We start from the raw sequence: 21,306 nt of genomic DNA, 5'->3' as shown, positions 1-21,306 counted from the left end.
ACGCGTGGAGCGGTAAGACGCAGAGGAGTTGCTTGATTGATTATCTCAATCAGAAGAGGGCAGTCTCTACCGACCGATCTACCTGTTGGATCTTCATGTTGTTTGGTTATCATGGAGGAAGTTGGAAAAAGAAAATAGGGAGCACTTTTCGCCTCGCATCATGCACGCGATTCAGGGCATGCCGGATGTCATAATTGTTAATCTTCCTTTTTGGATTGGCCTGCATGCGCCAAAGTATCCGAATTTCACAAAGCTTCGACCATTAGGTCAGATTGAAGCGCTTGTGATAGGCTTACCATGCACCACTCGCTATACAAGAACCGCGGACTCTCCTGGGGATTGGGCAAGGTCTGCAGTCCGTCGCAAAGTTTGCATTAGTAACGACGTGCCGTCCCACCCAAAGTGGCGCGCGCAGGCGACTTGGAGGCGTCTTCTAGAAGGCTTCTGGAAGAAAACTCGGGCGAGCTTATCTCAACCCACCCGCGAGGCGCGCTACATTGTGCGTGAATTGCCTCTCGGTGGCATGCCGGGTTTATGCAGAGGACCTGCCAAGCAACGTGGTGGACGAGGGATGATCGCGACTGGGTGCCCAGGTGGATGACAGCGGCACGTTGAGCGCCACCAGTCCCTCTGTCGCCGTCTCAAGACTCCCAACACCGACAAGAGACGCGACGTGGAGGTCTTGCGCCCTTACAGTTGGTCCGACATCGCCGCCATCCCACGAGGCCGCGCCAACGCCATGATGGCGCATCGCAGCATCCACCCGCCGGTGGTCACGGCCCTGGAGCAGTGCGTCACATCCCTCCATTCCAACAGCCCGTGCTACGACGTCCAGAAAAGACCGCAAGCTACGGCCCACAAGGCGGACAGCAGGCCATGCTCCCCAGGCCATGCTCCCCGCAGCGCCGTGACCACGGGAGACGGCCCCTCTGGAGTCGTTCCGCAGGGAAGCATTAGAAATGCAACGATGCAGCGTCGTTGGCTACCGACGACGACGAAGTATGCAAAGAAGCCTCGGCATCCCGACAGTTCCATACCATACGAGGAGTCCGGTCCGGTCCGCTACTGGGAGATGGCTTATTGGACTTGATAGCTGGCGGCCGAGCGTTCGCAGAGGCTCTATGCATATCATACACCTCGTGGCTAGACGGCGTCGTCGCTTTGGCACCGTGAGCACCCACCCACGGCTGGCTCCACTGAGGTCAACTGCCCGTTTGGTCGGTAGGGCCCGCTATGGAGGCGCAGAGGCTTTTGCGTGAGGGGCAGCGACCGCGGGATGGACGACTATCGTCCGGTCTGACGGCGGGCGTGTCTGGGGAAGCGCACCACCGACCGTACGACGTCTTCAAATTGGCCGAACGACGTGCGACACAGCTTTTGATATCACGTCTTAGCCGCCGTTTTCGGGGCCCTGGGACAGGACCCAGCAGCGAGGGCAGCGTGACGATTGGACGTGGTATTGCAGCGGCCAGTCAAGGAGCTCTTCGCGCAAGGGCGCTGCGGGAACGGCATTCGATGGCCCTTATCGACGCCGCCCTGCTCGCCTTCACGTGTGCATTCACTCCGGACAGGCCCCCCCGATGAGGACAAGGCACAGCACCTTCGCCGCCAGCCAGCAGCCGCCATCGCAACGTTGCCTGACCAAATCATGATCCAGCGCCCTCACTGGCTGCCACGTCGGCCTCTGCAAAACCCCACGAGACCCTTGGATGGCATCGCCGCCGTGCGTCTGGACGTCAATACAGTGCCATCCCGGCTGGCGATTGCCACTTGCCCTTGCGTCGTCTAATGTGGCACAATTTATTCTGGAGACTCCCAGCCCGCGCTGACATCTAAATCCGGCACTCCCCTCTTCACCTCACCTTCGTCTGTCTGTGCTCTGTTTCCCTCGTCTCACGAACCCTTCTCTCTTCTTAACATCTAGACATGAAACATACTTCCCGTCACATACCATTACCACTCATCGAGCCTCTCGTTCTCCAGAGTTAGGTCTGTGCGCATGCAGTCTGCCAATCGGGTAACCCCCACACCTCTTCGCCATCATGACTTCTCGGACATTGAACAACGTCGTGACTGAGCAAACGATTGCCTTCAATGCCCTCATTTACGGCTACGCTGGACACTCTCTGGTCACACCCCACTCCGTTCTCCAGCAAGTTTGGTGGACAGACGAGAAAATCGATACCACAGTCACCAAGGAATTCGTCACCTCCAGGCTACGGCCGAACGAAAGAGATAGACTCGAACAGCCCGTAGCTTTCGGCGAAGGCTTGACTGATGACACCTACCTGGAGTGGATACTGGAAAAGGCGAAGCGGCTGTTTCTGACCTTGGTGGAATCTGGTGTACCCGATCAGATATTCCCCGTCATCGATCACTCCTGGGAAGATGACGACCTGCCGCTTCCACTTGAAGAAGTGGAGAAGCTTGCGCTCTCGTATGAGCGCAACGACCAGCTGAATTACAAGTTCTATCACACACAGTTCACCTACCTGCTCCGCGAACTGACCGAAGGCGCCCATTTCGACTATGCGCCAAACGAGGTCCTGCCCCTGGAATACGTCCATAGCCTGCCCCCAGCGGTCGCATTACAGAATTGGTCCCGAGTCCACCTGCCGACGAAGCCGAATGAAGTATACGTGCGGAGGAAGTTCTCCTTAGGCGGCGCTGTATTAGACGAAGACCTTGAGATGGAATTTCACCACGACGTTGAAGCATCAAGACTCGTGGAGCATGATCATATTGCGCCCGTCTGGGCTTCATATGCCTGGAAAGGGAACGCTTACGTCCTTACTAACTTTGTCGGCCAGCACACTCTCAAGAGTTTCATCGACCATCGGAAGCCTGCTCAGTACCAGCGACTGCAAAAGAAGGACCGATACCAGCTGCTCTTGGGCTGGCTCCATTGCCTTGCAGATGCAATTACTTCGCTACACCAAAACGGCCTCTACCACGGAGCAATCCGGCCGTCCAACATACTGATTGACGAATCAAATACGGTTGCCTTCAGCGATATTGGCAGCCTAGGATCATTCCAAAAAGACAAGCGGCCAGACCCTCAAGAGGCATACAACTACGGTTCTCCAGAAGCACACAGTTCTGCCAGGCCATTGCTCACCGATCAGGCGTTGAAGAAGGTCGACAGCACTCAATCTCGCAAACAGTCGGTCTCCAGCCACGGGTCGTCGGAACAGTCTGTATCAAGCAGCTCATCTCGAGCTCACAGCAAGGCTAAGCTGACACGAACCGCGACCAACAACTCGCTATCCGGCTTCGACTTTGGCTTCACAAGGTCAAGGACGCCTAAAACCACCCCCACGCTTCTTCCAGCGACTGAGAAATCAGACGTTTTCGCCCTCGGGTGCGTCTATCTCGACATACTCACCTTCCTATTGAAGAAGAAAGCACACGACTTCACAAAGCATCGGTCATCCAAGAAGAAGGTCGGCGAGTCTGGACGAACAGTCAACTCACGAACCGACTCGTCCTTCCACGGCAACATTGACAAGGTCCGCGCGTGGATGAAGGTCTTGGAAGACACGGCGTTTGAGCACGATGACGACGCGTTCCGTAGCATTCCCCACATCCTGGATCTGGTGCGAGCAATGTTGAGTCAGAACCCTGGCCTGCGGCCAACTGCCCGGGACGTACGTGACCGCCTTTTCGGGATCCTCGTCAACTACTCTGGCATCGTGGACGTGCACTGCGGGGCGCACTCCCACGATATCCTTGTCCGAGCGTCAACTATCGACTCTGATGCCGCTTCCACTGTGGCGTCGCTGCGCACATCGAACTCCGGCCCGGACGGTGCGTCTAGTTCAGCTTCCGTGCGCACTTCCACCGCGACAACAGTGCGGGTATCGAGCATGATGAACTCAACCCTGCGCGACTCCTCCGTCACCGAGAGCTCGACCCTGTTTGACGACAGCGCCAGCATCCGCACCATCAGCGCCGAGCCGCTCAAGATTGCAATTTCCCCGTCCAAAACTCTCCCGCCACCTCCTACAGTCAAGGTCCCATCACCGACGCCCAGGAGATTCAACCCTTGGCATCGCGCTTCCTCGCGAGTGTCGTGAAACGCTCGGCCTCGTATAAAAACCTGGCATCATGCTCGCCCGCACTCGCGCAATCTCCAACCCGTCTTACGCTCATCTGGGCGGTGGGTGAGATGGGGGGAAAGTGGGTCGGGAGGCCCTACGTACTCGATGCATTATCAGCTCCGGCCCAAAATCTCGATGCAGGGAAACGAAACCGCCATCAGAGAGATTAGCCATTAGATCGAAAGGCTTCTATACCGCATTCCCCATCGGCCCGGGGACAATCACCAATGCATCAGTATCAATATCACCCGAAACGCCATCCCTTCCGGCTCGCGATTCTCGCCACTACCCTACGAGCTGGGCTTGCCCCGCGCATCTGCAAGCTCCACATCTGCGCCATTACCAAACCACACGTTGCTCGCTCGGATGCTGGGAACCCCTATGCCGACCTTCCTATTCCGCTCGCGCCAGTGTACCCGTGGTTAAGCGCACTACCGCCCGCTCTCGCATCGTGGTGGCTTGGGGCGGCGCTCGGGCCCGCCCGTGCAGACCTTCTAGAAGCGAAATTTGGAAAAGATTATGGAAATAAAAGAACGCGGGTGAGAATTTCTGGAGTGCACAGGCACAGGCGCAGGAACCGGCGCCGAGGTGGTGGCATGGGCATGGGTGGGGTAATGTGGGCGAGGGATAAGGCTGGGCTGGGCTGGGCTTGCTGGTGGCTTGGCCGGAAGGGGGTTAGAGCTCCGAAGCTTCCACTGCGGTATGGATGCTTGAGTGAGTTTCGGTGCATTTGTTGTGGAGTCTTGGGATTGAGGGCGTTGACCGGACTGGGACCGGTCGGGGTGGGGTTTTTGGATCCGATTTCTTGTTACGGGCGGGATCATTGAAAAGTGGTTTTGCTTCATGCTGTAGATACCCTTTCATCTTCGTTGAGCGATTAAAACACTTTAAAATTGATATGTTTCCACATCGACTCATTCAACTGTACAACGCAATTGGTATTGTCACATGCTTACGCTGTGCGAGCCTTCTGGCATGACGTCCGGCATACCAAAGCCTCCAGCTCTGGAACTACAAGTAACACACCCTTCGAATACCACCCAGATAGTGTACCTAGCCATCGGCATGGCCCTAGCCTACCTACGTCAGCAGCAACCGTTAGAAAATATATTATCTCGCTTCCAGCTCTTCTAGCTCAACGGCTACGCCCTTCTAGCGGTCGGCCTTGCACCAATTAGGCGCTTCTGGAATGGCAAATCCAACCTTCTCGAAAGCTTCTAGAGAGAAGAGGGGTGGGCTGGGGGCTTAGCTTAGCTTAGCTATTGTAGCAGTCGGTCCGGGGGACCCACTAACTTAAATATATTAACACAGCTCTCCGGAACGGCAAGCCGCGAATAATGCTGGCCAATGGCCTTATCGTTGCGTTGTCTCGAAATCCGCCCGCGTTTGCATTAATTCGGCGGCTCGTGTAGGGGATTCGGGTTGCGGTGGGGCGCGTATTTATAGATTTCCAGCTGCCTGGTCTGGTGGTGGAGACGGAAAGGAGGGGGACGGGCTGGAGCGGAAGGGGCATTGCTTATCTGAGATTCACTGAGGCACCTCGGAGGGTCGTCGGAGCGTGGGGATGGGATGGTTGATAATCGTTGGTGGGTGAAGGGGACGTGTTGGCCTCCAAGTGATCGTTAAGGCGACTCGGGGTGCATCCGGGGGGTACCTTTGTTTCATCTGTTCGTAATTCCGAGCTGGTTTTGGAGGGTTGATGAAGTAGTGAGAGGTTCCTTAGATATGTGTATCAGCGAGCAGCACGATCGGAATGGGAGTCTCATTTACAGGCAATTAGTACCTCATGTGAGCGTGGTGATTTGTGTTGGATTTGGCTGGCATTTTGAAGGCACATGCTCGACCTTTTGGCCCAGATGAACGTTTTGCGGGGTTCGCTCATGCGCTCAAGAGCTTTAATATACTAGTAGCAGCTTCTCGCACATGCTGCTGAGCTACTCATTCAACGAAGGGACTCACTGTATCACAAGCCGACGTTTCCTACGGTTATGACGGTGAAAGTATGGAGGTGTTTTGATATCATCTTTTGTCAATGAGCTTGACAAAGGGAAATGCGCAACTAACAGACAGACATTGTGGTATTGTACAGAAAACAGCCAAGTGGCTTTGAACTCATCATTCCAACTGGAATTAGTCTCAAACTGAATGAAGTGGTCATTGATGGTGAGACCACATGCTGAAGGCTGTATCAGCGCTTGAGTGTAGACGGCGCATACCTTCAAGAAGCTTCAGGCTTCCAGGACATGATGGTCTTTAGCCAGATGCAAGTGCTCCAGAAGACTCCCTGGACATCCTCATGTCTCAGTCATCATCATGTATTACGATTCCAATCTCCTCCGCATTCTTGACCTCCCCACCCTCATTCAACGCATCCCCATCCTTCTCATCCTCACCACCCCTCGCCTTCAACGCCGCCAAATTAGGACCCAGCCTCTTCCCCTTCTCCCCCTTCCCATCCTGCCCCTCCTCCACCTCACCCTCCCCAACTCCCCCCTTCGCCTTCTTCGCCTTCCTCTGCCGCGCCTTATCCCTCCTCGCCTTATTCTTCCCCGTCTTCTCCCGATCCCTCCGCTCCACCTCCTCCTTCTGCCTCTGGAACTCCGTCTCCGCCTCCTCCCTCTTCACCTCCTCATCCATCAACCGCAACCGCTCGTACTCCCGCCGCCGGCTCGCCTTGTACACGTGGAACTCGCCGCTCCCCGCGCCCGCGCTGCTGCCCTGCACATTCGCGACGATCTCGGGCGGCGCGGCCAGCCCGTTGAGATGCTTGGGGTGGGCGGAGGGGATCTTGATCTCGCGGTCTGGCTTGGCGAAGAGCGCTTCGATGTGGCTGGATTGCTGGGAGAGGGGTGTGAGGGCGCGTTTCTTGGTGGGGCGCTTGGAGCGCGGGTCGGCGGAGGTGGGGATTGATTCGGGGATGGGTTCGGACATGGTGGTGGTGGGAGATGGGGTGAGGCGCGAGGTGAGCAGGCGGGGGGTTTGAGGTGATGAAGTTGGCAGAGTGGTAGGTGGGGCGTGGGGATGTCTCGAGGGCAGCAGAGTCGCCTGGGTAGTGGCTTTGGATTGCTGAAGTTGTATGCAGACCGGCTGGTTTCGCGGGTGGTGAACGTCGAAGTGATGTGTCGATGTCAGGCTTGTCGCGGAGGTCCGCAAAAGATCGGGATTGAAGATCCTTGGCGCGATCGATAAACCTCAAGAAAATTCCAATTTCACTTCCATAACCATGACAACCTAACGTTCCTTGCAAAACACCCCTCAAAACGCGCACCTCGAAAGAGAGGAAGCCGCAGCCATGGAGTTCAACACCCTTGAACCGCTGCTAGACGTGCTCGAGGGCAATGTCGACGACCTCGAAGAAGCCCTCGCCCCGCTCCTCGATGCGCCCATTGCCGACACCGCAAGCAAGCTGCCTCTGCTCGACAAGGCGAAGCTCTATGTTATGACCACTTATGCGATCGAGTCTATCCTCTTTTGTGCGTTCATCTCACCACTTTATAACTATATTGCATCTCACTCATATTACTCTCTTTGTAGCATATCTCCAACTCAACGGCATCAAAGCCAAGGAACACCCTATCTTCATTGAACTCACCCGCCTGAAGCAATACTATGAGAAAATCAAGCTTGCGGAGACCGGGCCCGTGAAGCAGAATACGCGGCTTGATAAGGACGCCGCGGGCAGGTTTATTAAGGCTGGACTGGTAGGTTCATTTCACGTTTCACGTTTCACTTCACCTTCGAGAATAGCGTTTTCTACTGTCAGTTTGCTAAATTACGATTTGCGCGACCTAGTCTGGCAACGAGAAATACGACCAAGAGCGCGCAGAAAAACAAGCCAAAGAAACGGCGAACACGTACATCAAGTTCAACGAGCTGGCCGAGCAGCAGGAGCAAGTGCGGCTTTCGGTGAAGCGGAAGGCTGATGTGGCGGATGTAGCTCAAGAAGAAGAAGAAGAAGGGAGCTCTGATAAGAAAGAGAAGAAGAAGGGCAAATCTGGACGAAAGGCCAAGGGTAAGGGCAAAAGGAGTTCATGAGAACGCGAGGGGTCCAATGACATATTCATGTTTACAAAAGTAGCGAACTCGACGAGGCTCATGGCAGCGGTTGACACTGACGATACTGCCCACGGCTACTACGGTACATTGCTGAGAGGCGCGTTCCTATCACAGGACTATCTTGTGGCGTTTCATATGCCTACTTGCTTAAGCCAGGCAATATTGAACGCTATTTCCTTCAGATCATCCAAGTGTGTAGCATTGTTAAGGGCTTCGTGGGTGCTACGACAAGTTAACAGCGGCACCGATGAAAATTATTCCGAACACTTACAACGTGTGGGAGACATGAGCAAACCCATTGAGATTTGATGTCGTTGCAAACCATTCTTCGAGTGTATCAAGCTCAGCATATCCCAGAATCCAAACATAAGACGTGGGTGGATTTTGACCAGATATTCGTGCCAGTACCGAGAGGTTTTTGAAATTCGAGAGTAGTGTCGATCTGGTTGTGTCAGTTCGCTGGCGACGAAATAGCCTAGAACATTACCTGTACACAGCAGCTTGAGTCTCTATTGCCTATTAGGCAACCGCTGCCTGAATAGACAGTGTAGGTAGCAGAGACCTAGGTGGGGGTATACAATTACTCGAAAGGGGGTGTACGATGCCCCCCCCCCCCTAAAACTACGAAGACTAAGATAATAAAGCAGCATTTTGGGCTTAAAGAGTTCCAATACGTAACCACGCAGCCTTGTTTGCATTGTTCAACTACTTCCAGTTTCCCCAAAGAATACGAATAATGGCCATTTTCTTCGAGAAAGAGCGCGTCGACACTGAGGATAACCCAGCAAGTACTTGTTGGGAACTTGGCTCCGATAGGTCCTTGGGATGGTAATCGCTCGGTCACTAATTCAGCTACAGATTATGTGACGTGTATCCAGTGCATGCGTTTACCCCCTACCCTGAAAGGTTTGCTTTGTAACGGATGGTATTGTGAATATACAAGGTGTACTGCTCTCTTTCAAGCTACAGATTATGTGACGTGTATTCACTGTATGCGTTTACCCCCTACACTGAACAGTTTGCTTTGTAACGGATGGTATTGTGAATATACAAGGCGTACTGCTCCCTTTCACAATGGAGGTTTCCTGGGTATATAATCTCACTTTCCCCAATCCTTCAAATTATTCAACCCGCACAACCACACAACCACACCAACCATACCAACCATACCAACCATACCAACAGAACATCAAGCACATTGGCCCAGAACACATACGATCACACAATGAGCGGCATCCATGATCTCCCTCTTGATCTAGCGTCAAATGTCGTCGCAAGCTGTGTGCAATACGAGTTTACTCCCTTTGAGCGAATCCCAAAGCTCTCGGAGCAGTCAAAGAAGAGCATCTTCGCGTTTCGCGCACTTTCCAGGCCCTTCTGCTCCGAATCCAGGGAATCCTTCGCCAAGATCATCGAAGAGAAGGAGTTCTTCTTCACGCGCGACAGCCTTGAAGAGCTGGCCAACGTTTCCAAAGATCCAGAGCTTCAACCGTGGATCCGCGTCCTCTCCTTGAATGGCGCGCGCTTCAAGCAATGGAGCGACGAGACCAAGCTGGCAAAGCGTCAGAATTGGATGTGCAGCGACGCACGCTTTGAACACATTCGCGAGACAACTAGCCCCTTGCGGAAAGAGCTGATCAAGTGTCAAGAAGACCAGCAGCTCTTCTGGGACTCTGGCGACTTGGAGAAGACGCTAACAGAGATCTTTACGCGGCTGCCGAAGCTGCGGGAGATCCGCCTCAGCCCGTCGGCCGTGCACCGCCATATCCCTGGGTGGAACGGCAAGGAACACGCGCAGGCGCTGAAGCTGTTTGAGAGATACTGGGGAAGGCACTGGGTGGAGGAGGAGCAACTCTACGAGACGGCGCAGACGCTTGACAACGCGCCGTTACTGAACATCTTCTTCACGGCCGTGGTGCGAGCGGGCGTGCAGCTAGAAACACTCGTTATCCCGTTTAAGGAGCCACAAAGTGTGGAAGATACGCCGGATCTCACATACGTGCGCAACGGAATCACAGACCACGAGCTTGCCAACGTCAGCGACGACTTGGCGCGAGATGCGCTTCAGCACGTTAAGAAACTGCAGTTGACCGTCCTCCGCGAAAATCCTCAACCGTTGCAACCAGGCATTCCCTCGCAGCTCGACCGTGTCGTCGCGGCGGCTACCCGCCTCGAAGTCCTCGAAATCTTCTTTGCCGGCTACAACCGATTCTTCGGCGAGATATTTGACGAGCTGGTTAGCCTCGCCTCTATCGACCTCCCGCACCTACAAGATCTCCGTCTCGCTTCCAGTGGCGACAAGTCGTTCGCGCCGGAGGCTCTGATCAGTCTGTTGAGGCAGCACAAGGGCATTCGGAAGCTGGGGCTGGCGGGCTCGTTGGGTACATGGATTGAACTCTTTCAGTTCTTGGAGACGGAGCTTCAACTGGAGGAGCTGCGGCTTATCGCGGGGCCGACTTGGCCGATGTCTTTGGGTGAGTCGCAAGAGTTCCACGCTGCGGCGGAAAGGGTAAGGCTTGTATCTGACCCGCAGCCAGGGGACGCGGACTATAGGAATGGCACCGCGCGGCACTATACGTTTGCTGTCTTTGAGGGGCTGGACCAGTAGCTCTACGTTGCTTGCTTGGGCAGTTAGTGCTGCTTCCTGACGCTTCCTCGTTGCGGAAATGGGATTGCCGCTTTCTTTATCTCTCTCTCTTGCGCCCTGTTGATCTCTTTCGAGAGGGCATGCTAGGCATGACCTAACGACAGGAAGGAATGAAGTAGGAGTAGACAACAACAACGTGGCGAAGCTTACCCTCGACCACTTCTTCAAAACAAAAACTTGGTTCATAACTACTCCTTGTGTTCGAGTCACTGTCCCTACTATCTGTCGCTCTTCTGAACGACAAAGCATGCATGACAGAGCAACTAGCACGCTATCCCCCTCTTAGCATAATCTTCAAATTGAAACACTACCCTAATCTAATCATAATGTCACCCATTTCTTGTGATGTAATTTTGAAAGTCAATGATCCATTCCGTTGAGCAAGATGTGAACTACCGATATTCAGAAATCTAGTACGAGGGATTGTCCCAGCTTCTTCATTTCGACCGCGAGCTGTGGGATGCAGTCTAGACTTCTCCATCGAGTATGCTGCGGAGCAGCGGTACCCTGCTCATGGCTCAGCTTCCTACATTGGTGCCTAGTATATAGTCCGTAGTCGCTGCCCCCCTTTATCAATCAATTCAGTTCTCATCATCTCTCATGCCTCGTATATTACTACCTGCATAGAGTCGAATCGATGAGCAAGAATGGATACTGATTGACGAAAGGAAAAAGCATTGCCAAAGGGTAAAGAACATGCGAAGGGCGATATGATATTGTCAAACGCGAAAATAGCTGGAAATGCCGACATGTTCAACGACGGCGAGGAACGTGCCGTGTCAGCGATGTGATTGGCGGAATCACCAGGAGTTCGTCAGATTGATTGAAGTGAACATAAGTTTGTATTGTAGTGAATGTGCGAGCTTATATACGTAATTGAAAGGAGAGTAAGGTGACTAGGTGTAGCTACGTAGTGCGGAAGCTGATGCAGCAGCTACGTACTCATACGTACTGAAGCCGTATACATCTACGCTTACTGTGGATGTAGAGGCGGAGGTGTATGCCATAGATCTATAAGTCAAAGCTGAAGAGGAATTACCGCGGTCACGATGTGATGGACAGAGTCGAGGTTAACTGATGAGCTGACTACCTATTTTCTCAAATAGATACGCTACGAGAAAGAGGTGCTTAGGCTAGTTGGGGAGAAGGTCGGTACCTACTACCAACACATAAATATAGACATTACTTAGACATGGGGCTAATGCGCGTTCTAGAAGGCGGCCTTTTCGATATAGGCTGGAAATCAGACAAAGAGGGCACGTATGAATTAGACAAAGAGGGCATATGAATTAGACAAAGAGGGCATGTATGAAAATTGACTTATCAAAGTACTGGAGTGGACAAACAAAGAAACAGATTTCGTATATCTAATATGTTATCTTGTTCTGGAACCTAAAGTCTCTGTGTAAGCTATTGTAACCGCCCTCCTTGCAAGCATTTTTATCTCGCAGTTGTAGCAACCATGTGTCTTTTCATTATCTTTTCAAGGTCACCAGCGAGAACGCAGTCGCAATTGCGAGCACGGGCGGCTCGCATTAGACGATTCATATTCAACAGGGGTGAAAAGGATCCCGATTTACCACCCCCGTATTCAGCCACCAATAACTGGAGAGTGGGTGAATTCCGACCGCCACTTGATGAGTGCCACCATCCGTATCCTTCTATCAAGCACCGCAGGTATGAGGCTCACAGCTCCTCCACAACAGTGATAGTAAGACAAGCAGAAGAAACCGAACGGGAAGCGCATGAGGTACTCCACCAGGCAATAAATACATTTAGAGAGGCGCGGGATCAGGTGAAGATACTTGAGAACGTATTTGAACGGGCAAGATCCATGGCCGAAGAGGCGCGGAAGCATGAAGAAGTTGACGAATAAGGAGCAGTTATAGAGTTATACTCGGGTTGTAACAGCTACAACCTAGGATCAACAACTCATACGGTTCACGGTCACCTACGTACAGGCACTCCCCCCCTTTTCTCTCTCCTTGATTCTCGTTCTTTGATTGGTTGCTACTAGCGCGCACTCAGCGTGGCGAGGCCCTCTGTTCAGCTACACCAGGGTCCTCTCAGCTGTGTCCATTCCTTTCAGCTGGCCTCTATTCAGCTGAGCTGATAAGACCTAGGGGGTGGGCCATTTCCTATTAGTATATATTCGGCCCGTACGGCCACTACAATACAAGCAGAGTTCACATCAATTTCAACCTGAGTGTTATGCTATTTATTTAGGGCGAGCCTAAGTAACCTCCCCATCTGCATGCCGGGTACCCATACGTAACGGGCTAAATACGCGACCACTATGCTCAGACTCAGACGCGTACCGTCTGCTGTGCGAAAATTGACTTGAGTCTCCTGGTTTGGGCTAAACTCGTGCGATGCGCGAACGTTGAGGGGAATTCCTGACTGGAGATTTATTACACGAAGATGAACGTTGTGCAACATTAACGACGTCTCGGATGTAACGCCTACTGTCGTGCCCGGGGAAACTTTACAAACAAATGTTAATGACAATCTATAATGAGAGACATAGGGCAAGTTTACCGTATATTAAGTACAGTAAGTGTGACGAAAACATTGCTAGCTTTATGTTTAATTTGGTCCAGTGACCGATTTCTCTGGCGAGATCCTTGGTACAGCTCTGTCAGTCCATATTTGAACGACGCTATTACTGACTATAGTGGGATCTTTTTTTGAGAACAGGAACCAGGGACATATTGTCCGCTTTGAGAGTACCCAGAAAGATAGCAATGGAATGGAGAGACTGAAAACGCGTACGCTATTTAGCACTCTGCTGCATTTTCCATGACCATAAATGAATCGGATATGTGCCTACTGGCTAGGAGAAGTGAGCTTACTTATCGTGAACTAAGAATCCTGACAGTTGACCCTGAAATCTAAAGGCGTTTTAGGAATCGTCAGCGGCCGTTCCGCTGCGCATAATTTCTAAGCCGGTCTTCTCACCAATCTTATTTCGCATCCGATAGGTATAACTGTGGTTGTTGTGGACCAGTACGGTAATTTTGGTTAATTATCTTTTAAAGGAAAAGAGCTGCGGATGATGTGGCTGTCTTTTATGTCGGATTTGTACCTAACTCTCTTACGATTAACTGCTTTAACAATTAGTCGGAGCTCTTTAAGGGGGCAAGAATCTCTAAAAGGAGAAACCTCACGGTGAAAACCTTCTGCTACTATTTTGCCTTAATTGTTGTGGTAATAGTGCGCAATATATAGGATGGGGTTTTTGGAATCCTGACGGAAGTAAATCGCACACCGATGCTCCCCTTAATCCTTATCAACGACCCTGAAGAAGGCATATCTATTAATATTTATCAGTGAAAATGGCCAGTTAATACTGTCTTTCAAAATCCTACAAGCCGTTAAGTTTCGGCACACTTGGCGGACGTAGGACCCCTCCGCGATAGCAGCGCCATATGTCCGGTTTTAATTAAGGCTGCTCCTCGGCATTTGCTGCTTCACATATAAGGTCTTTGAGACTTAAAGCTACCTTTTAAGCTAAAGGTCTTTTATCCCTTTAACCTTTTAGCTTGAAAATGTTATCTAGAAGGTCGAAAAACTTATCGGTGTAAAAACGTTCTTGCCAAAGGGATAGCATTCCCCTATCCCCACCCTTGCTTTGCTCTACTAGCTCTTTGAATTCTGCACGAACCGCGCCCTTTAAATAGCCATTTTTATGAAAATTTTCAGAGCTATTAAAAGGGTCATCTTCAGATCTCCACTCAGTACGAAAACTTTGAAGCGCATCCCCCTTTTGTAGATCCGAGACGGCGACTTCTAAAAGCATAGCAGCGAGGGACCAAATATTGTACGCAGTGGATTCAATGCCGGACTCGAGCGGCGAATAGTCTCTAGGCCCCTGGACCCTTTTCAGAATTTAATGTATAAGCAGGAGAGGTCCAAAGTCGGCGAGCAAAAACCTGCCATCACGAACTAGTATGTTCGTTGGTTTGAGGTCAGAGTGAATGGTTGAGCCGTCTTCGCCGTGGAGGTATGCATCCATACCTGGAAACGTATCCATTAATGCCCTTTCAAGTGTACTCTCAGCCAATGGAAAAACGATGCAAAATCTCCCCCGGTGGGAGAAAGCAGTCAAGGCTTTCATAAACACGAATGGTCTTTCTGATTGACATGTGAAAGGTTGTTCCACTCCGTCCGTCCTAGGTCGAAATTCTCTCGGTCGAAGACTTTGGCAGCAAGAGGATCGAGCTGTGGATGAATTAGCAGATCTCCCTGCAGAGTATTCTGGTCAACATACCGTCGTCGCATTCGGGCTTGAGGAAAAGTGTGCCGGGAACGGAAGGGATATTTTATACATGGTTCCGAACCGTCCCTGACCGACGCGATCGCCCCATTGAATTGGCACTTTCTCGCTCGGGGCATATTCTATTGGTTGATTGGAGAAGGTCATTGGCCTGATCTGAAACCTCCACTGCTTACGCAGGATAAGATGCTGAACATGTTTGGCTTCCTCGATCGCACCCGACAAGAAGTTTAGATCTGGCTCAGTGAAAAAATATTCTCCGTCGAGCCTGACGCCTTCTGCGATAAAAATGCCGATTAATGCGGGTTTGTTGATTATTACGAGAAGGCAGTAGGTCGTGAGATAGTCTTCAAGAAGCCTGTGACGGTTTTCCTGGAGCTCTGTCTCGATCATTGTGCCAGTGTGTCGTGCGGAAATGACGGTCGCATCGATCCCAGTTGCAAGAAAACAGGCCCCTGAGATCAAGGTCCTGAACTGTTTTTAGGATGACGCTTTTGGGATAGTACTAGTCCTCTCCAATTAGTAGCGTGCAATTGCGGTACAGAGCATCACGTGCCCGCTCACAGGGCGGCGGCACCATGAGGCTCTGACCTTGTCTAGTGACTCAGCGTTGGACGCATACATCAGGGGCCAGCCTCGACGGCGAAGAATTTGGGGAGGGTTTGGGAAATCGGTGTCGCTTGGCAATTGTTTTTGGTAGTATGCTTGGGCAGATGTTCAGGGCGCGGTTTCGTCCGCAGGTAGAATAAGCGGACAGGGCCGTAGTTAGATGCCTGGCACGCCGGTGGGCGGTTTCGAGGTACTGCAAGCGCGCCTTGGTGTGAGGAACGTTGTTTCGAGGAGAGGAGGAAGCAGATTGATAGACATGATGTTTGCCTGCGACTTACTGAAATACTGCCTTGGAGGCACCATTTCCCTCCATCGCACCTAGGTGTTGCTGGCGATGTCTTCTATCAATTGCGTCCCGTCACCTGAGGCAAACACCATAGATCTTAGACGTGGTTCCTGTGGACTGAACTGTGGGAACCAGATACAATCACAAGGCAGTTTTAACCCTCATGTAAGCTTCGTTGCCGGCGAAAAGCGCTAAGCCACTTCTCTAGCCACCTACCTATCTGCTGTTAGAGATCGAGCTCCCAGGCTGGACTGCTGATGCAAGACATCGCAACTGTTTCCAGGGTCTCTCCTATTACTTCTGCAAAACATTATCTTGATAAGAAATCAGCCACTTGGTGTGCGAGTTTTGCGGTGTTGATGAGCCAGCTGGATGCCCCCATTTGGTATGTTCGCTTCAATCGGGACGTCCGGAGTTGTGGTAATGGCTGAGAAGTGAGAGTCTTGAAGTGGAATACTCTGGCCTTGATAGAAATCACATGCGTAGAGGTGGGTCGGGCAGCGTGCAGATTGGGGTGTTGAAACACCGTTGTCTTGCCCAAAGTCTGTCTACATTTACTCGCCGCTGCTTGGGGTGCCCTCAGGGCTTACGTACGAGCTGTTGAAACCGAAAGGAGTCTGGCAATTGAGCTTTTGTGGCCTTGACAGTGCATATGTGGCTTATTGAGTTCAAAGAAAAGGAAAAGTAAAATCTGAATGTTTATATCGAGAGCCTGGTGCTCTTATAGGATTCGTTTGTACGTAAATTAGAATCGGATCGGGCTATTGAAACGGTGTTTAGTAGACGTTTAGTAACTACGCTTGCTTTTGGAGTTTTACGTTTTGTACATATGATCACGATGCCTCCTCCAGTCTCATCTCCCCGACTACCACATATTCTACAAATGCCAACACAGCGCATCTCACAAGCTGATCTCGCCCTTCCAGGTCCCCTCTGTGAGCCCTAGCGTCTCGATGCAATGCTGCCATCGCGGGCCGCCCCTCTCCCTCCTCCTCAAATACTGCAGTAACTTCTGCCGCCTATGCACTAAGACCCTTAAATTCCGCTTATTATGCATATCTTTCTTTCCCCGCGTCTCTAAGAACTCCGCCAGCGTCCTTATCTTCGCCGTTAAAATCGCAATCTGCACCTCACTACTCCCGGTATCCGGGCCGGCGCGCCACTTCGCCGCTTCCTCGTTCGTCTCCGGCGTCGGGGGTACTACGCCCTCTGTCAACAGGGAAGCGGGCTTAGGCGGCAGGATATGGTCGGTGTTGTGGCGGCCGAACATGTCGATGCAGCGCTGGATATTCACGCGCAGCCGGTCCTTGGAGCTCCCATTCTCAAGCGCGGTGATCATGCTGACGGCCGCGGCGGCCTTCTCGTGCGCCGCGACGCGCTGTTTCTCCTGCTCCTCTGGGCTGATTTCATTGAGAATCTGGTACTTGTCTCCTTCAATATTCTTGGGTGGGCGAGGTGTGGAGATGCGTTCGGAGTACAGCACCGACTCTGAGACCTTCTCTGGCGTGAGGAAGAAGTTGAGATGGGCTTTCTCGGCTGGCTTGGGGAGCGCGGAGTCGGGTTCTAGGTAGTCGGGCAATGGCTCTGGGGCCGAGCCGGTGTCGAAGGATTTCACGAAGGGGGTGGTGACACCCTTCACTGGGTCGCCGAGGGCGGCGGAGCGCTCAGTGGACAGCACGGCACGACGGCTGAGGTTGGCAGCTTTGCGGGCGCGGGCTTGGGCGAGGGTGTACTGGTCTTGGTGTTTCCGTTTGGGACGCGGGATCTGAGGAATCGGGGTTGTTGAGAAGGGTCGGATGGGGAGAGAGGAAGGGAGGCTGGGGACGGGGGCTGTTGGATTGTCAGTGGCTTCGTTGGGTGAGACAATTCGCGAAATACGCACCCTTTGATGCCCGCAGGCAGGTTGCGATGGGTACTCGAGGCGGCATCGCTGCTGGACGTTGATGAGGTCCAACGCTCCTCCCAAATGTCTTTCCTGCAGTTTATCCGGGAGATGCACGCTAGTCTGCAACGGGGCAGTTAAACCGGCGTGATAGGCGAATAAATCCTTGGCGCACCGCAAAATTCCATCGCGAACTTTTGAGCACCAACCTCGAAACCTCATCTTGCCAGCCGTCTCACAGCTTCATCCTCGACAAACCGACAACATGGCACCTTCCAACCTCCCCGCGGCATTCAACCCCACGTCTCAGGACATTGAGCAACTCCTCGCGGCGCAATGTCATTTGGGCAGCAAGAACATGCAGGTGCATATGGAGCCGTGTATGTCTTGTCCTCTGCTTGATATTGGAACATCTGACTGACATTTACTTGTAGACCTCTGGAAGACTCGTCCGGATGGTATCAACGTCATTGTAAGTCTCTTGACTCCCCATCTCGAGTTTAAATTCTAACAGTCACAGAACATTGGCAAGACCGTATGTGATATCCTACCATTTTCCATATCGCCAACTGACCCCTCCAAAGTGGGAGAAGATTGTCCTGGCTGCGCGCATCATCGTCGCCATTGACAACCCAGCTGACATCTGTGTCATCTCCGCTCGTCCTTATGGTACTACCCGCCTCAAACACCTCAATGTTTCCCCTCTAACCACCCCCAGGCCAGCGTGCTGTTCTCAAATTCGCCGCCCACACTGGTGCCGTCGCCATCGCCGGTCGCTTCACCCCCGGTAACTTCACCAACTACATCACTCGCAGCTTCAAGGAGCCCCGCCTGATCATCGTCACCGACCCGCGCACCGACGCCCAAGCCATCAAGGAGGCGTCGTACGTCAACATCCCCGTCATTGGTCTCTGCGACGCCGACTCGCCCACCGAGTACGTCGACGTTGCCATCCCTACCAACAACAAGGGCCGCCACGCCATCGGTCTCGTCTGGTGGATGCTCGCCCGCGAGGTCCTCCGTCTCCGCGGCACCCTCGCCTCCCGCGACACCGAGTGGGACGTCATGACCGATCTGTACTTCTACCGCGACCCTGAGGCCGAGGAGAACAAGGACTCCGCCGGTGTGGAGGAGGCCAAGGTCCCGGGCGCTGACGAGGTTGGCCCCGGCGCCGTTGAGGCCGGCTTCTCGAACGAGTGGGAGGTCTCCGGAGCCACTGCTGGCGCGTTTGCTGCTGCGTCCAACACTGCTCCGGCTGCGGGTGCTAGCTGGGATGCTGATGCAGGTGGAGACTGGGCTGCGGCCAGCACTGCCAACGCTGAGGCGACTGAGGGCTGGGGAACTGCGGCCGCTGGCACCGAGCCTACTGCTCAGTGGTAGATGTCGTTCGATAGCGCGTCCTCGATTGTAGCCAAAACGGAGGTGTGAACTGCAGGGGGCAGCATATCGAAACAAAATGGGAGACAATTACAACACCATGAATCGACCGATCTTCAGGAGAGCGCGTTGGAGTCTTTAGAGGGAACACATCGTAATGCACTTATGAGGGAAAGATACTCGGCTGTGTTGGCTTTGTTTAGCGGCAGCGAGGGAAAGCCCTGTGTTGTCGATTTGGGTGGACTTGATCGTTGCCCATTCCTTCAATGAATCATATCGAGCTCTGTTCTTTTCTGAACCCGCTGGTCTTGGTCTAACGTGATTCAGATTCGTCGTTGCAGGTCGTCTAATAAGTATCCCCAGTGTCGTACGCAAGTCCAAACTCCAGATATTAACAAGACCAACAACGCCCCTTAATACAAATGTACAACATCCAAACCCATTATACCCATCCCTGACTTACAGACTCATCCCTACTCCTCTTCACTCTCGCTCTCGCTATCCCCACCCATACTAACCCCCAACCCCTTCGCAAGCGGCGGCGGCGGCCTCCCTTCATCATCTTGACTCAATAACCCCTGCATCATCTCCGCCTCAAGATCATTGCCCCAATCATCCTCCTCCGCCTCCTCCTCTTCCTGCACCAGCCCACTCACACTCATCCGCCTCCCCGCCGCCTTCAGCGGCTCCCGCACCGGCGGCCCCAGTTCCATCTCCTCCACATCCGCATCCGCATCCGCATCCACCAGATCCAGCCCGGACCCCTCCTCGTCATCCTCGACATACCCGTCGTCCTCCTCGTCGGAGCTGTGGCCCCCGCCCCCCGTGTCCCCGAAGTCAATCACATCGTCGTCGTCATCGTTATTCTGACGTCTAGCCTTATGCCGGAACGGCGACTCCTCCGGGCTGCCGCTCGCGCTGTTCGCGGCGCTGTGTAGGCTGATGGGGCCGTTGGAGGGGGACTTGAGGAAGCCGCGGGCGCCGGCGCCGCCTAGGCCGAGGGATTGGCCGAGCCCGAGGGAGGCGAGGGCGCGCGGGGGGTGGGAGGTGGCGGGGTCTTCGACTGTGAGGGCGGTGTTGTGCTCGTGGTCGGACGAGGAGTCGTCGGAGGAGTGGACGATTTCGGCGGACTTGGGGACGGGTTTCTTGGGTTTGGAGGCGGAGGTGGATTTCTGAGGCTGGGGGTCGGTGGGGCGGGTCGAGGCGCGGCGGTCGAGGCGGACGGTGGGGTTGGGGGGGTGTTTCTTGGTTGTGCTGGCTGGGGGTTTGCGGGTTGGGAGGGGTTGGGAGGTTGTGGAGGTACGGGGTTTTGGGGGCGCTTTGGATAGAGAGGATGAGGGTGGAGGTTTGTGGGCTGCGATGAGAGGGGTTCCGCGGCTGAAGTCGGAGCGTAGCGTGTTTAGGGAGCTGTGGATGTCTGGGGATGAGGCGCCCGAGTCGCGGGAGAGGAAGTGCCGCCAGTCGTAGGGGTTTTGGGCGTCGGGTTCCGAGTCGGAGGCGCCTACGCTTTTGCCATCGTCGAAGAGGTCGTCGTCTCGGGAGTCATTATTCTTAGGAGGTTGTATCTGTGGGTATCTTTGGGCGAGTTTGGAGGAGGAGGGTTCGGTTGGCGTTGATTTCAGGTTGAACGTGTAGGTTGCGGAGAGAGGTTCGAGGGTCGCGGTTTGCTTCGCTGGGTCGAAGATAAGGACGTAGGACTTCTTTGGCTGCGTCTTTTGACCCCTGAATACATAGTCGTTTGTGTCGTTCGTGTCCTTGTCTTTGTCGGACAGCGTGAGGGAGTATTGGGTGCCGGCTGACTGGCTGATGGTGGAGGTCCGGGACGACGCTGTCTGTGGAGGTTTGCGGTTGACTGAAATCGTGTATTAGCATGGCCTAGAGACAGTGGTTAAGGCGGTTCATACACTTGACGCTTGAGTACTCCCCAGCGGAGTTCTTTGGCTTCGTGATCCTGTCACTCAGCTGAATGTTGAAGTGCGCCTTCTTCTGGGGGTCCACGAGCCTTGGGGACGACGCGGCGAGACCCGGAGAAGCCATTGCAGCGGACGAGAACGGCAGCGTGCAGAGAAGCGG

The 21,306-nt window shown here is 53.3% G+C and overlaps 10 protein-coding genes across 10 annotated transcripts; 5 read left to right on the top strand and 5 right to left on the bottom strand.

Moving 5' to 3' along the window:
• Positions 1–160: 160 nt before the first annotated feature.
• BDZ99DRAFT_525003 (uncharacterized protein) lies at positions 161–1,090 on the top strand (the record flags this gene model as incomplete). The annotated part of the gene is made up of 2 exons (XM_033725959.1): positions 161–499; positions 626–1,090. The coding sequence occupies 2 exons, from the start codon at positions 161–163 to the stop codon at positions 1,088–1,090; spliced, it is 804 nt and encodes a 267-aa protein (XP_033572258.1).
• Positions 1,091–1,792: 702 nt separating this feature from the next.
• On the top strand, positions 1,793–4,201 carry BDZ99DRAFT_117096 (kinase-like protein). The gene has a single exon (XM_033712484.1). It carries the CDS (start codon positions 2,043–2,045, stop codon positions 4,074–4,076), a length of 2,034 nt encoding a protein of 677 aa, XP_033572257.1. The 5' UTR covers positions 1,793–2,042; the 3' UTR covers positions 4,077–4,201.
• Positions 4,202–6,003: 1,802 nt separating this feature from the next.
• On the bottom strand, positions 6,004–7,226 carry BDZ99DRAFT_502138 (DUF1168-domain-containing protein). The gene has a single exon (XM_033723869.1). It carries the CDS (start codon positions 7,029–7,031, stop codon positions 6,402–6,404), a length of 630 nt encoding a protein of 209 aa, XP_033572256.1. The 5' UTR covers positions 7,032–7,226; the 3' UTR covers positions 6,004–6,401.
• Positions 7,227–7,392: 166 nt separating this feature from the next.
• On the top strand, positions 7,393–8,135 carry BDZ99DRAFT_396357 (uncharacterized protein; the record flags this gene model as incomplete). Its single annotated transcript, XM_033715985.1, has 3 exons — positions 7,393–7,573; positions 7,635–7,801; positions 7,893–8,135. The coding sequence occupies 3 exons, from the start codon at positions 7,393–7,395 to the stop codon at positions 8,133–8,135; spliced, it is 591 nt and encodes a 196-aa protein (XP_033572255.1).
• Positions 8,136–9,075: 940 nt separating this feature from the next.
• Positions 9,076–11,116, top strand: BDZ99DRAFT_117080 (uncharacterized protein). Its single transcript, XM_033712483.1, has one exon. It carries the CDS (start codon positions 9,382–9,384, stop codon positions 10,762–10,764), a length of 1,383 nt encoding a protein of 460 aa, XP_033572254.1. The 5' UTR covers positions 9,076–9,381; the 3' UTR covers positions 10,765–11,116.
• A 1,861-nt stretch (positions 11,117–12,977) lies between these two features.
• On the bottom strand, positions 12,978–13,710 carry BDZ99DRAFT_117043 (uncharacterized protein). The gene is made up of 3 exons (XM_033712482.1): positions 13,656–13,710; positions 13,342–13,561; positions 12,978–13,286 (listed from the first exon to the last, which is right to left on the bottom strand). The coding sequence occupies exons 2-3, from the start codon at positions 13,373–13,375 to the stop codon at positions 13,018–13,020; spliced, it is 303 nt and encodes a 100-aa protein (XP_033572253.1). The 5' UTR covers positions 13,376–13,561; positions 13,656–13,710; the 3' UTR covers positions 12,978–13,017.
• A 991-nt stretch (positions 13,711–14,701) lies between these two features.
• Positions 14,702–15,472, bottom strand: BDZ99DRAFT_574883 (uncharacterized protein; the record flags this gene model as incomplete). The annotated part of the gene is made up of 3 exons (XM_033728415.1): positions 14,702–14,748; positions 14,821–15,024; positions 15,074–15,472. The coding sequence occupies 2 exons, from the start codon at positions 15,470–15,472 to the stop codon at positions 14,917–14,919; spliced, it is 507 nt and encodes a 168-aa protein (XP_033572252.1). The 3' UTR covers positions 14,702–14,748; positions 14,821–14,916.
• Positions 15,473–16,485: 1,013 nt separating this feature from the next.
• BDZ99DRAFT_502135 (uncharacterized protein) lies at positions 16,486–17,920 on the bottom strand. The gene is made up of 3 exons (XM_033723868.1): positions 17,857–17,920; positions 16,793–17,804; positions 16,486–16,735 (listed from the first exon to the last, which is right to left on the bottom strand). Exons 1-2 carry the CDS (start codon positions 17,900–17,902, stop codon positions 16,876–16,878), a joined length of 975 nt encoding a protein of 324 aa, XP_033572251.1. The 5' UTR covers positions 17,903–17,920; the 3' UTR covers positions 16,486–16,735; positions 16,793–16,875.
• A 137-nt stretch (positions 17,921–18,057) lies between these two features.
• BDZ99DRAFT_450957 (ribosomal protein S2) lies at positions 18,058–19,651 on the top strand. Its single transcript, XM_033718189.1, has 5 exons — positions 18,058–18,236; positions 18,291–18,328; positions 18,377–18,391; positions 18,441–18,525; positions 18,575–19,651. Exons 1-5 carry the CDS (start codon positions 18,122–18,124, stop codon positions 19,234–19,236), a joined length of 915 nt encoding a protein of 304 aa, XP_033572250.1. The 5' UTR covers positions 18,058–18,121; the 3' UTR covers positions 19,237–19,651.
• A 55-nt stretch (positions 19,652–19,706) lies between these two features.
• On the bottom strand, positions 19,707–21,270 carry BDZ99DRAFT_574880 (uncharacterized protein; the record flags this gene model as incomplete). The annotated part of the gene is made up of 2 exons (XM_033728414.1): positions 19,707–21,085; positions 21,138–21,270. 2 exons carry the CDS (start codon positions 21,268–21,270, stop codon positions 19,707–19,709), a joined length of 1,512 nt encoding a protein of 503 aa, XP_033572249.1.
• Between the last annotated feature and the right edge of the window lie 36 nt (positions 21,271–21,306).

Source organism: Mytilinidion resinicola (assembly GCF_010093595.1).
Source record: "Mytilinidion resinicola strain CBS 304.34 unplaced genomic scaffold BDZ99scaffold_19, whole genome shotgun sequence".
Taxonomy (NCBI): Eukaryota; Fungi; Ascomycota; class Dothideomycetes; order Mytilinidiales; family Mytilinidiaceae; genus Mytilinidion; species Mytilinidion resinicola.
The sequence above is the reverse complement of the archived record's forward strand: the minus strand, read 5'-3'. Positions and strand labels throughout refer to the sequence as shown.